A 15000-nucleotide genomic window follows, 5' to 3' on the forward strand; every position below is an offset into this window, starting at 1 on the left:
ATATTTTAGTTCATTTTTATTTATTTATTAATAAATAAATGATTGAGTTTTTATTACTTTATAACACCTTTTTCCTACACACTATAACACTGTACTTATCTTAGATGTATTATTTATTTATATTTATATATTTATTTATTTACTTGAAATTTTTATTTATATATTATTCATTTATTTAAACACATTTTTATTATATATTTTTAATCAAAATTTTTAATATATTTTAACAGATTTTTATTTATTTATATAGAAAATATTGAGTTTCTATTATTTTATTAAAAAAATCCTACTCATTATAACACTCTTATATGTATTATTTATTTATATTTATATATTTACTTAAACCATTTTTGTTGGAATCATTTATTTATTTATTATACAGAAAGATATTTAGTTTTCTACTCATTATAGTACTGTACTGTTAGATGTATTATCTATTTATTTGAACACATTTTTATTTATTTATTTATTTATTTTAAACCTTTCCCCAGACCAGAGTTTTAAAACCCTTAATAGCGTTTTGATTTTCCTCACATAAATAAATAAAAAATATATTTTTTTTAATTAATCGCTCAATAAAAGCACAAAACATCCATCATGTTGTGTTATCATTTGTGTAACAGATCCAAGACATCAGCGTGGAGACGGAAGATAATAAAGAGAAACGCTCGGCCAAGGACGCGCTTCTTCTGTGGTGTCAGATGAAGACCGCAGGGTGGGTTAATATATCCAGAGCGAAGACTTAAACATACTGGCGTTCTTGATGTCTGACCGTTCTCGTTTGTGTTTCACAGATATCCCAACGTCAACATCCACAACTTCACCACCAGCTGGCGCGATGGCATGGCGTTCAACGCCCTCATTCACAAACACAGGTACCAGATTCAGCAGGTGTAGAGAGAACCTGAAAACCATCCTTGAGGAAAAGTACAGATTCCTTACAGCGAAAATGACTCCATTACAAGTTAAAAGTCACCAATTTCAATAAGACTTGAGTAAAAGTACAGATTTCTTATAGTGAAAATGATTCCATTACAAGTTAAAAGTCACCAATTTCAATACGACTTGAGTAAAAGTACAGATTCCTTATAGTGAAAATGATTCCATTACAAGTTAAAAGTCACCAATTTCAATAAGACTTGAGTAAAAGTACAGATTTCTTATAGTGAAAATGACTCCATTACAAGTTAAAAGTCACCAATTTCAATAAGACTTGAGTAAAAGTACAGATTTCTTATAGTGAAAATGATTCCATTACAAGTTAAAAGTCACCAATTTCAATACGACTTGAGTAAAAGTACAGATTCCTTATAGTGAAAATGATTCCATTACAAGTTAAAAGTCACCAATTTCAATACGACTTGAGTAAAAGTACAGATTTCTTACAGCAAAAATGACTCCTTTCCAAGTTAAAAGTCACAAATTCCAAGTTAAAAGTCACCAATTTCAATACGACTCGAGTAAAAGTACAGATTTCTTACAGCAAAAATGACTCCTTTCCAAGTTAAAAGTCACAAATTCCAAGTTAAAAGTCACCAATTTCAATACAACTTGAGTAAAAGTATAGATTCCTTATAGCGAAAATGACTCCATTACAAGTTAAAAGTCACCAATTTCAATATGACTTGAGTAAAAGTACAGATTCCTAACAGCGGAAATGACTCCATTACAAGTTAAAAGTCACCAATTCCAAGTTAAAAGTCACCAATTTCAATAAGACTTGAGTAAAAGTACAGATTCCTTACAGCAAAAATGACTCCATTACAAGTTAAAAGTCACCAATTCCAAGTTAAAAGTCACCAATTCCAATACGACTCGAGTAAAAGTCTTAGAGTATCTGATTTTGACAGTACTTAAGTATTTAACTCGTACTGAACGTAGGGTCAAAGATGCACTAGTCCTCGAAACCTAAGAGACATGAGTGAAAATACATTTACTTATTCAAAAATGTAGAGAGTAAAAGTTGTTAATATATTTGTAATAAGTAACCAAAAAGATGCTTAAGCACAGTAACTAATTACATTTACTCCGATACTTCACACCACTGAGAGATTAAGCTCACCTGCATCAAAAGCTCTGTTTTGCAATCGTAATATCCTTAATATCTCAATGCTTTTGATCTTTCCAGGCCAGACCTGATTGATTTCGACAAACTGAAGAAGTCCAATGCTCACTACAACCTGCAGAACGCCTTCAACCTGGCCGAGCAACACCTGGGTCTCACCAAACTCCTGGACCCGGAAGGTAAAAGCCCGTCCTGGACCTCATGAGAGGCTTTCGCAATTTACTACTTTACTCTCATTTTTAAAGCGCTGTATAAATGAAGCTGACTTGACTTGACTTCTTTGTGTGCAGATATCAGCGTAGACCATCCCGATGAGAAGTCCGTCATCACTTATGTCGTCACATACTACCATTATTTCTCCAAGATGAAGGCCTTGAAGGTGGAGGGCAAACGTATCGGAAAGGTCTGAGTCTTCAAAACACGTAAACTACTTCTAGAAGGTTCTCCGTTTTCTGTGAAAGAACATTTTAGAGGCTGACGATTTTAGTCGAATGTGTGCTATTTATTTATTTGTTTATAAAATATAAGATATTCTTATTAAAATAAAATAAAATAGTATAAATAGTATATAAGAAGTAAATAAATTCCTATTTGAAATTGAACTGTTAGTAATGGGATCATTTTAATATTTGCGTGTTTAATTGCTATTAGTTTTCTATCCTTCCTCTGTTTATTGACTTATTGACAGTCTTAAATGTGCTATTTATTTATTTATTATTTTTCTATCAGTTTTGTAAGAAATATATAATGCTTTAACCTGTTAACTGTCACCCCCCTTTTTTTGAGAAGACATGAAAATGCACATTTCGAACTTAAATGGTTGTAATTAAAGAATGCTTTGGAGTATATACATACAATTGGTCTTGTTTTAAAGAAGACATTTGGCAGATTTTTGTAGAAGTGAAATAAATTAAGAAAGTGAAACAGAAAAAAAGTTATAGCAGTTTGAGTTTATGGAAATGTAAAATGTAAAAAAATTAATTATTCATATTTTATATAAAATATATATTTTTAAAACCTGGGTGACTCTAAAACTGCAAAAAAATCAAAGTCAAAAATCTGAACAAGTTGTGTTTCAAAATTTAGGTTGATATCTCAAAAAATGAGCTTTCAGTAAGATTTTGTTTGGGCGCAGTACCAAACATTTTCACTAGGTGACAACTAGACTCCATTACTGCCCATATAAGGACGCCTCTATTTCCATATGTGGTTTGAGTGATCATCTGAACCATTATTTCCACAATTTTCATACAATTTATGAAGTAGACATTCTATTCAGAAGTAATATGGGAAGTTTGGCAGATTTTGATATGAATTCAACCTCTAAGAATCACATAAAAATGTTCATTGCTATTTCAAAATAAAGGTCTGAACACGCCTTAGGAATATGAAAATTGTCTTGTTGCAAATTGATAAATTACGGCTCCTCTGTAATTTATTTTGAAAATCAGTCACCAAATATGAAAACTAGAGATTGTAAGCTTTCAAATGATATATAGTTTGTCAAGATTAGTTTAGGTTTAGTATAGGATATTACTGTTTTAAATATGTAATGAATTTGGGCCCACCGGTGGGCCCGTGACAGTTAACAGGTTAAAGATTCCTATTAAAATACAAAGGAATAAATAATTAAATACGTTCCTTTTTGAGATGTAACAGTTAAATATGTAAATATTCCTATTAAAGAATAGTTTAAATATTCCTATTAAAATAAAATATATAAATGATATAAATAAATAAATTCCTATTTAAAATGTAACTGTTATTAATGGCATCATCTTAATATTTACATGACTTATTGACATACATGTACTATTTATTTATTTGCTTGTTTGTTTATTTATCAGTTTTGAAATAAATAAAAATACTTTAAAGATTCCTATTAAAATTAAAATAATTAAATACATTCCTATTTGAGATGTAATGATATCATCTTAATATTTACATAATTTTTGTTGGTCTTCTTACATCTGTTTATTAACTGTTCAGTCTTGCATGTGCTATTTATTTATTTATTTATTGTATTGTAAGCAGCAGCAAAGTTGTAAGTTTAAATATTCCTATTAAAATAAAATAAATAAAAATAAATCAAGTTTTAGATAAAATAATAAAAACAAATTAAATATAATATATAATAAGTAATAATAATTTGAAATATAATATAATAAATACTTAAAATAATATAATACATAACTACGTAATTTAAATGTAACCGTTAGCAATGGCGTCATCTTTATATTTACATACTTAATTTCAATTGGTCTGTATCTTACATCTGTTTTGCATTCTGAACTGTGATAGGTTTAGTTTCAACCATTTATGTATTTTCAACCATTTATAGCCACATAAAGTGATATTTCATGTACAGGACCGAATCTTCAACTTACCTAAAGCTGTAACTTTAACTAATGGTGCATCTCGACTTTTATTTCCTTCAGGCAATGCAAAACTACTCTATTAAAACTGGTTTGTGTTCACCAGGTGCTCGACAACGCCATCGAGACTGAGAAGATGATCGAGAAATATGAGTCTCTGGCTTCGGATCTGCTGGAGTGGATTGAACAAACCATCATCATCCTCAACAATCGAAAGTTTGCAAACTCACTGGTTGGAGTCCAGCAGCAGCTTCAGGCCTTCAACACCTACAGGACCGTGGAGAAACCACCCAAGTGAGTGTCTAAAACACACAGTAGGGGTGTAACAATATATCGTGTCACTATATATCGCAATGTAAAAATGTATCGTGGATAGTGACAATATGTATTGTGTATAGTTCACCCAAAATGAAAAAGTTTTCAGAGTTTTAGTGTCAGTAATAATATATAATGTTGAATATAATGTATAATAATGCAAAGGGGGAATATTTATAGCTCCTGATAATGCCAAATGGTTGTATATGGTTGTATTCTAAATATATTTAATGAGTAACAGAGTTCAAGCATATTCATCTAAAATAATTCAGTTTTCAGCTTCAGAATCATGAATATTGTTATTCTGGTGTCTCTATTGTGCTGTGAAAAAATAAATATTTTTACTAAAATAATAAATTTAATATATTGATATACACATAATAATAATACTAATAAATAATTTTTATTTACATTACCAATTTACTGAACGTAATATTTTTTTACAAAAATAATACATTAAATATAATAATATAAGTATGATTTATTTAATGATATACTCTTAACATTAGTAAAAAAAATGTATACTAAAATAATACATTTAATATAATAAAACAAATATAATATTTTTATTAATATATTCATATTTGGCATTTTAATCAACAGTTAATTTTTTGAGTATCGCAATAATATGGTATCGTGAGTTCAGTATCGTGATGTGTATCGAATCGTGACACGAGGGCATCGTTACGCCGCTAGCGTACAGCAGAATATGAGCTGAATATGAACTCTCTCTCCACAGATTCACTGAGAAGGGAAACCTGGAGGTGCTTCTGTTTACTATCCAGAGCAAGATGAGGGCTAATAACCAGAAGGTGTACATGCCACGCGAGGGCAAACTCATCTCAGACATCAACAAGGTGAACATGACCTCAGATTTGACCTTAGAAGTGTTCCTGTGCTCTCTCTTGTCTTCCAGCACGAAGATCTGAACATACATTTACTTGAGATGCAAAATGACTTTAAGACCTTAAGTTTATGCTTAAAACAAGAACAAATATCGGTCACACTTTATTTGGTAACACTTTATTTTAAGGTGTCATTGTTACAGTTTAATTATATATTTAAGTACTGAGTAATAATATTATACAACATGTACTTACTATAGGGTTAGGGTAGGATTAGGGTTTGGTTGAGGGTTAGTTGCATGTAATTATGCATAAATTACTGTATTACTTCCATATGTAACAAGGACACTGTAAAATAAAGTGTTACCTAAATATCTGCCAGTGGCATCAGAAAAATAAAATTATTCTAAAGTGAGAACAGGATTATTATTTTTTTACACCCCATTGGAGATATTCACAAATAGGTAGGAAAACTGCAACACCCATAATGCACCAGGCGTGTTGCCATCCAAGGCTACGCCCACCCATCTGCTATAGGTCGCAATAGTCGGTTCCTGAAGTTAAAAAATACATTGATTTTCTCCAAATTGATTTAGAATGATAACACTTTAAAGCCTTAAAGCATTAAAAAATACAAATAAACCTTTAAAGACAGACCGACTGTGAGCTACGAGGTTGTTAATCGATGGTATTTGCCGTTAGCCCACATTATTTCAGCTTATTTTTTTAATTATCGTGTTTAAGCGGAGTTCCTGGTGAAAAACTACATTACCCATGATGCTGTACAGAAAATTGCTTCTGGGATTGTAAGCAATTTTCTGTACTGCATTATGGGTAATGTAGTTTGGGTTTTAGTAAAGGATAGAACTACAATCCCATAAGCAATTTTCTGTACAGCATCATGGGTAATGTAGTTTTTTTTTCCGAAATGTTTTGCCTCAAATCAAAGTTTGTAGTGTTGTAGTGATTCTCCTCGTAGCCGATCGGCTTTGGTTCATGGCTTATACACTTTTAACAAAAGCTATTTTCAAGGCCCTATGGGAAAAACGAATGTAAAAAATACTTTCAGAACCAGCGCCACTGAAAAAGGCAAGGCAAGATTATTTATACAGCACATTTCATACTCAAAGTAATTCAAAGTGCTTTACATAGAAAGGAATTAAAATAATCACACAAAAAAAAAGCAAGTTATAAAAGGAAAAAGGAATCAAACACCGGCTTGCTTTGGAAGGAAATACTTCTTAGCAAACTTTAATGTCGACAGTATTGTTCCCGAGTGAAAGAATTCAAAAACATTTAGCAGGAGTGAGTTACTTTCGATACATCCGGCGAACTTTTGCTGACGAATACATATTGCGCGTGTGATCATTGTTGCTGTAATGCGCTTTGCATAACTATGGTTCAACCGTAGTATTTTTGTGATGTAAGCATGTTAAAAGCATCAGATTTAACCTCACTAGAACCTGTTTATATCTGAATGCTGACTGTGTTGATGTTGTGGCAGGCGTGGGAGCGTCTGGAAAAGGCCGAGCACGAGCGGGAGTTAGCATTGAGGACCGAACTGATCCGACAGGAGAAGCTGGAGCAACTCGCCAGACGCTTCGACCGCAAGGCCGCCATGAGGGAGACCTGGCTGAGCGAGAACCAGCGCCTCGTCTCACAGGTTCAGTCCTTCAGCTTTACTGTAGACACACACACACACACACACACACACATGTGCTGCTGCTCCTTCATGGCACTGTGCAATGTTATTCCAGCACAATCGATTTCAAACGATTTTGTGCCCCCTGGTGGTGAAAGATTTTATTTTATATTTATACCTATTTTTTTAGTCTATGATTTATACATTGACATTTTATTTATATATTTCTGAACTGTGCTATGATATTATAATATATTTAAAAATATAATTATTTATATTATTATGAATTATTATGTTATTACTTATTGTACTTTTATATTATTTATATTTTTGTAATGAAAATAAAGACTTTAAATGAGCTAATTTTTATAATGAACATTTATATATATATATATATATATATATTTGAAAAACTTTGTTTACTTATATTTTAGTATTTTTTGTGAATTGTGTTCTTATTATAAATTTATATTATTTATATCATTTTTATGACAACAAATATATAAATATAAAATTGTACTATATTTTTGAACTATGTTATGTTATTAAGATATTTAATTATAATGTATTTAATAAACAATGTTTATTTATATTTTAATATTTATTATGAATTATTATATTTTATTACTTATTGTACATTTATATTATTATTTATATATTTTTACGAAAATAAAGGCTTTAAATGAGCATATGATAAAAATGTGATGCTAATTTTCATAATGTTGTATAAATACATTATGTATATATATATAATAGTTTATTTATATTTTAATATTTATTATGAATTATTATGTTCTTATTATAAATTTACATTATTATTTATATTATTTTTATGAAAGCAAAAGCTCTAAATGAACGATCTCTGCTTCCTCTAAACATACATGAACCAAACAATAATTTTACTACATTTCTGAAAAATGTTATGAAAGATATTTAATTATATATTAAAAAAACTTTATTTTTATTTGAATATTTATTATAAATGTTTATGTTATTACTTATTATACATTTATATTATTATTTATATTATGTTTTATGCAAATAAAAATAAATTCGCATTTTTCATAATTTTGCCACAAAACACACATGAGCCAAATGATAATCATACTTCTGAACTGTTATGAAAGATAGTTTGTAGAAATTTGTCTATTTCTTGATTTAATATAGTTTTGTGTAAAAAAAATAACTGTGTTCCCAGCCATATATACAATATATGCATATTTTTAAATTGTTTTATTTATTTTTTGCTTTTCTTTTTCTCAAACATACAAATACAGAACAAAAACAAAACAAAAGATAAAACGGAAAAAAAGCTTATCTTATATCTTATAAGACAAAGAGAAATAATTTTTTTTTACATGTTTTTGTATGTCTTCCCGCTATGTTGAGTTGTATGTTGTATGTTACCTTTACTTAGTGTTTTATATTGTGCTTGTGTGTTAATTTGACCACAAGAAGTTGCACTTAAGAATTTCGTTGTACAGCGAAGTGCAATGACAATAAAGGCATTCAATTCAATTCAATTAAAACTAGTGTTTTTTTCCTAACATTCCCGTTTCTTTTCTGCAGGACAATTTCGGATTCGACCTCCAGGCGGTCGAGGCAGCGACTAAAAAGCACGAAGCGATCGAGACTGACATCGCGGCGTACGAGGAGCGCGTTCAGGCGGTGGTGTCCGTGGCCAGAGAGCTGGAGGCCGAGAACTACCACGACATCAAGCGCATCGCGGCGCGCAAAGATAACGTCCTGCGACTGTGGGAGTATCTCCTGGAGCTGCTCAAAGCTCGCAGACAGAGGCTGGAGATGAACCTCGGCCTGCAGCGCGTCTTCCAGGAGATGCTCTACATCATGGACTGGATGGATGAAATGAAGGTGAGAGAAAAATCTACAAACAACAAGGAACTCCCGCACACTACCAGTACTTGCAAATTTCGGTTCAGCGAAAAGAGGAGGCGTGTTCCGGCGCAAACGTTCCCTGGTGCTATTTTGCAGTTTCAGAAAACAATCCCGCCTCAGACCAGGAGAAACCTCGTCTAAAGTCAGCGGCGCGTTATTCAGAGGCTATTTTAAGAGCGCATGCTTGGCCATAATGTAGCGTGTGCACAACACACACACACTTTGCTTCTCTCATCTACACAGACGCAACAGTTCTCATTTTTGCAAACCATACATAATTACAAGATAAATATTACCACACGAGGGAAATCATTGTTGTGTCCATGAAGATGTGAAAGAATAGGCATAAATCTAGCTTACACATTTACCCAAATTATCATACGCCTGTTTAAGCGAAGCTAATCTGTGTGTGTTTCTCCATCCCCAATGTCACTTCTCTGTGTTTTACGGCCCTGACGAGAACGTCGGTCTCCTCGGCTGTGAACCGCTCCTGGCAAATCCGCCGTTATAATAGCAATCCGCCATGGAACAAGCGCGCCTGCTCTTAAAGGGAATGTGAGATGGCGCTCTGATTGGTTTATTTCACGTTACGCCCAAACCACACCTATGAGTAATGAAGCGACTTCAGACCAACACATTTTAGATTTGCGTCGAGCGCAAGGGTCATTTATCCCGCCGGTATATCAGCAACAGAGATCCGCCCACAAAGTTACTTGCGTTTCAGATCGTTAAAATAGGGCCCCTAATACGTTTCGCTCTCACAACCTTACTAAGACATGGACATTTCTGGCAATCGAAGTTTTACACTGTTATACGGTAGGGGGCGCTATTGCACATCTTCTGAAAGAGTACATAATCTCTGGATCAGAACACAGGCGAAAAAGAAGCGATAGAAGCATTGCATACGCACATGTTAAAATAATGTGATCATAGAACATTCACCATCATACAAATCAAAACTGCCGAAAGTTACCGAATGAAATGTCGACCCCAATATTGCATGTTCAGATATCGCATTTTTGATATATTGTATTGCAGATATCATTTTGTGATCCAGGGTCACATGTATGAATACAGTGATAGGCGTCTACTATAGGTAGACGTGGATCAGCTGAGAGTCTTGACTAACGTGACCTGCCAGAACTGACTTTCATATCCTGATGACGGTCCGCTGTTCTCCACAGATGCTGCTGCTTTCTCAGGATTATGGGAAGCACTTGCTGGGGGTGGAAGATCTTCTCCAGAAACACGCGCTGGTGGAGGCCGACATCGGCATTCAGGCCGACCGCGTCAAAGCCGTCAACGCCAACGCTCAGAGGTTCGCCGTGGATGAGGAGGGTAAGAACGGCTCTCTCGTTTTGAGAACATGTGACATTTAAACAAGTCATTTGGTTTACTGTCTTCTTTATGCCATCAGGAACTGACTTTAGTGTGACGGATGTGTTTTAAATAATGCATAATATTCATACGTAGAAATCAATTTATACGTATTCTATTGACATTTACATTCACATTTATGCTTTTAGCAGACACTTTTAATTTACAGGGATTTACAAAAGACGAGACAAAAAAAAAAAAGTTTTTTTTTTTATAAAATCATATTATTTCAGAATAAAATAACAATAGGGAGTCCAGGTCGAGTCCAGACAGCTCATTTATCATAGTGGGAGGAACATTTTTTTGTGAGTTTATGATATTTTATGATTATTTTTATGATTCATTAGTGATTCCTGGTGAAAGACCAGCAGGTTCAGATTCAGATTGCTGGAGCGGTTTTGCCAGGTTCCCACGGTCATTGAAAACCTGGAAATAAAGGGAATTTAAGAACTGATTTCTAGGCCAGGAAAAAATCAGGGAAATGTAATAAATTTTAGAAGTCTGGATATGCTCTAAATGGAGTTAAATCCTCGTTTGAGCCACAATCAAATCTCAGCGCATTTTATTTCCATGATCCACTTTAGACATTCTACTAACTATAAGTAACTCCGCAACCACATGTCAACAAACCGTCATTATAGTATTAGTAGTTTGTTAGGTTTAAAGTGTTGCCCTTGTTTTGTATGCACACATATGTATATCAAATATAATTGATTAAATCTCTTAATTCCAAGATTTGTAACTGACATCAGTATTCTGCCTTAGCTTTTATTATATATATTTCAGATTATTTTTATGTGCATTAGTCAGTTTTTGTCTATTTAGTTTTATTAATTCTAATTTCAGTTTTAGTCTTTATAATACTTCAACTTACACTTCAGTTAGTTGCCAAAGCAACATTTCTTTTTTAATGTTAAGTTTTTAATCTAATATTTACATTTTCTTTTATTTCAGCTTTATTTTAATTAATGAAAGTCCCCCTGTAGACAATAATTTTATCCCTTAAAACTTTGATCACCAAAATTACATATTTAAATGTTTTTTCCTTGGAAAAATAATTCTTCATGCCTTAAAATAGCTTGAACTGCAGTTTTAAGGAGAAAATACTCAGCAATTGTGTCGACTTATGAATTTACACATTTTTTCTTAAAGCATATTAAAAACACCACATAGACACATAAACAACATTAAAAGCTGGATTTTCACCACACAACATGCAACTTTAATAGTTTTAGTTTCAGCTGTAGTTTTAGCTAACAATAAAAACTCTTACACAAAAGACTTACACATGGAATAATCTCCAAAAATAATGTTTTTTTAAATATTAGAAATACATTGGTCTAAAAGGGCGGGAAATCCTTTTTCTAGAAGCATATAGAATCCATATGCTTCTGGAAAAAGGATTTCCTGCCCTTTTTGACCAAAGTAACTGTACATAATAATAGTGAAGCAGCTTGTGAAGAAAAACTTAAAAGTGTCCTGTCCATCTTTGTCCCTCTTTCCCTCTCTCTCTAATGTCTTCTATCTTCTGAATGTTCCAATCCAGTCTGACTTCTGACCTGTAATGCTGCCTGAATCATAATCATAATCATAATCATACACTGCTTGATCGTTGGCCAGAGGAGAACTGAGCGACTGAGTCTGGTTTCTCCCCAAAAAAAAATTCTCCATTCTGTCACTGATGGAGTTTCGGTTTCTTGACACTTTCGCCTTTGTCACCATTGGCTTTTGGCTTGCTTAGTTGGGGATATTTAATTTAATATTCAACAATATTACTGATCTGCCTCCATTGACACCATTATATGAGAACTGAACTGAGCTGGATGACACGATGACATCTTGGTTTTCTCCAGAGCGGCTATATATATAAATGAACTAAATGAATAACTTATACAACAAAAATGAAACATCACTAAGCTTTTTTAAGCTGCACTGTGACGCTATTTTCTTCTGGAAACAAATTCTGTTGCATTATTTTCCTGTAATCTCTCTAAAGCTGCTTTGAAACACTCTGTATTGTAGAAAGCGCTGTATTAATAAAGCTGACTTGACTTGACTTGACCTTCTCTCCATCTCTCTTCAGGCTACAAACCCTGTGACCCTCAGGTCATCCGAGACCGCGTGTCCCACATGGAGTTCTGCTACCAGGAGCTGACCCAGTTAGCATCCGAGCGTCGCGCACGCCTTGAAGAATCCCGGCGTTTGTGGAAGTTCTTCTGGGAAATGGCTGAGGAAGAGGGTTGGATTCGGGAGAAAGAGCAGATCCTTTCCTCAGACGACTGCGGGAAGGATTTAACCGGCGCCGTACGCCTATTGAGTCAACATCGTGCTCTCGAAGACGAGATGAGCGGGCGTTCGGGACACCTCCAGAACACGGTCCGCGAGGGTCAAACGATGGCCGACGCCGGGCACTTCGGCGAAGCTAAGATCCGTGAGCGTATCGCGGATGTTCAGGCGCAATGGGCCGCTCTGGAACAGCTAGCGTTGGTGAGGAAAACCCGTTTGGAAGAAGCTTGTAGCCTTCATCAGTTCCAGGTCGACGCTGACGACGTGGACGCCTGGACTTTAGACGCGCTTCGGATCGTCTCCACCTCAGATGTCGGCCATGATGAGTTTTCAACTCAAGCTTTGGTTAGGAAACACAAAGACGCGTCGACCGAGGTTGCTAGTTATCGTCCGGTGATCGACGCTCTCCACGAACAGGCTCAGTCTCTTCCTCCCGAGCAGGCGAAGGCGGAGAACGTTAGCGAGCGGCTAGCGGGCATCGAGGAACGCTATAAAGAGGTTTCGGAGTTGACCCGGCTGAGGAAACAGGCCTTGCAAGACGCCCTGGCGCTCTATAAGATGTTTAGCGAGGCGGATGCGTGTGAACTCTGGATCGATGAGAAGGAGCAGTGGCTCAACAGCATGGAGATCCCAGAGAAACTGGAGGACCTTGAGGTCATTCAGCACAGGTGAGAGGTCAAGTCTGTGGGCGCTATCTTACAATCGTTTTTTTTTTTTTGCTAGTTTCAGCCTTATGCCGTTTTCATTTTCACGTTGTTAAATAGCAAATGCATTTGTCACCCATGGGCTGCTGGTCTGAAAACGAGGTGTGTGTTCAGGCGCATTGTTGGACCGTTGCTATTTTGAGGAACTGAAATAGACTGAGCCACTGACCAACAAAAACCTGGTCTAAAGTCAATGGCACAATATTTTTTATTTTTTATTTAAAGGGAGCATTAGTAATATACGCCTATAGGCGGGTCCACATTGCGCGTACACTCTGATTATTACACACACACTCTGCTTATTACACACACACTGCTTATTATACACACACACACACGCACACACACTTATTACACACACAGGGACGAGCATCAGCACACAAATATGACAAATATTAAAAATAAAAGGATTACAATGTAAAAGATTGATATTGTGTACATAAAGATATGGTGAATCCGGCTTGTCCTGTAGATGGTCTCGCTTTAACCTCTCATACACACACACACATACACACAGGCACAGCTTTAACCTCGCACACGAGCAGATCCGTTTTTGCTCTGGAGAAGCATTCAGTTTTTCCGCTCGCAAATTCCTCCATGTAAATAGTGAATACACCATGGCACCAGCGCAACTGACTTTTAAAGGGAATGGGAGATGAGACTCTGATTGGTTTATTGCACGTTACGCCCTAAACACACCTATTATTTATTAACAGAATAGAGACAAAAAACACCCATTACTCATTAAGAGAATAGGGACAACCTTTTTAGACCATGCGCCGGGAGCGCCGACCATTTGTCCCGTCGTTAAACTATCAAAAGAGGATTCGGACACGCACTGAGTGCACTTGCGCCGGGCGCTTTAGGCCACGTGCTTAGATCGTTAAAATAGGGCCCTGTATCTTTGTGGCCATGTTCATCACACCAGTTGGGGTCACTTTCATCACTTTGAATAATGTTTCTTAGTGAATTCCACCAGAATGTTTGAAACTTTCAAGGTAATAGAATGAATCAGGAGTTTGTTTTGCACTCACAAAACCGGTAACCGTAGTCATATTAACCGGATAACGGTTAGCCAGCCGTCTGTCAAAAGTTAGCGGTTAGCCCGCCTCTACCAAAAGTTAGCGCTTAGCCCGCCTCTGCCAAAAGTTAGCGGTTAGCCCACCTCTGCCAAAAGTTAGCGATTAGCCCACCTCTGCCAAAAGTTGAGCTACATTGATGTTGGCTTGAGAAAGCCTAAAGTTTGAATTAGTTTTAAAAGCTTTGACTTTTTAAGCAGTTTTATGTTTAAAGTAGTTTTAAAATCTTAAAACCATTTTAAGTTTAAAGGAATTTTAAAAGCTTAAATTTTGAAGCCGTTTTATGTTAAAATTTGTTTTAAAAGCTTGAATTTTTAAGCAGTTTTTATGTTAAAATTAGTTTTAAAAGCTTTGACTTTTTAAGCAGTTTTATGTTTAAAGTAGTTTTATAATCTTAAAACCATTTTAAGTTTAAA

The 15000-nt window shown here is 34.7% G+C and overlaps 1 protein-coding gene across 2 annotated transcripts in view; it reads left to right on the forward strand.

The window, feature by feature from the left end:
* sptbn1 (spectrin, beta, non-erythrocytic 1) overlaps positions 1-15000 on the forward strand; it is a 115268-nt gene that overhangs the window by 64186 nt on the left and 36082 nt on the right. For both annotated transcript variants that reach the window (XM_081358344.1, XM_081358345.1), the window contains 10 exons: positions 624-715; positions 795-875; positions 2129-2244; positions 2356-2468; positions 4547-4734; positions 5495-5612; positions 7105-7263; positions 8812-9114; positions 10323-10476; positions 12599-13469. In XM_081358344.1, coding sequence (XP_081214470.1) covers positions 624-715; positions 795-875; positions 2129-2244; positions 2356-2468; positions 4547-4734; positions 5495-5612; positions 7105-7263; positions 8812-9114; positions 10323-10476; positions 12599-13469 — 2195 coding nt within the window. The remainder of the gene's footprint in view (positions 1-623; positions 716-794; positions 876-2128; positions 2245-2355; positions 2469-4546; positions 4735-5494; positions 5613-7104; positions 7264-8811; positions 9115-10322; positions 10477-12598; positions 13470-15000) is intronic.

This window comes from Scardinius erythrophthalmus (assembly GCF_964197995.2).
Source record: "Scardinius erythrophthalmus genome assembly, chromosome: 25".
NCBI lineage: Eukaryota > Metazoa > Chordata > Actinopteri > Cypriniformes > Leuciscidae > Scardinius > Scardinius erythrophthalmus.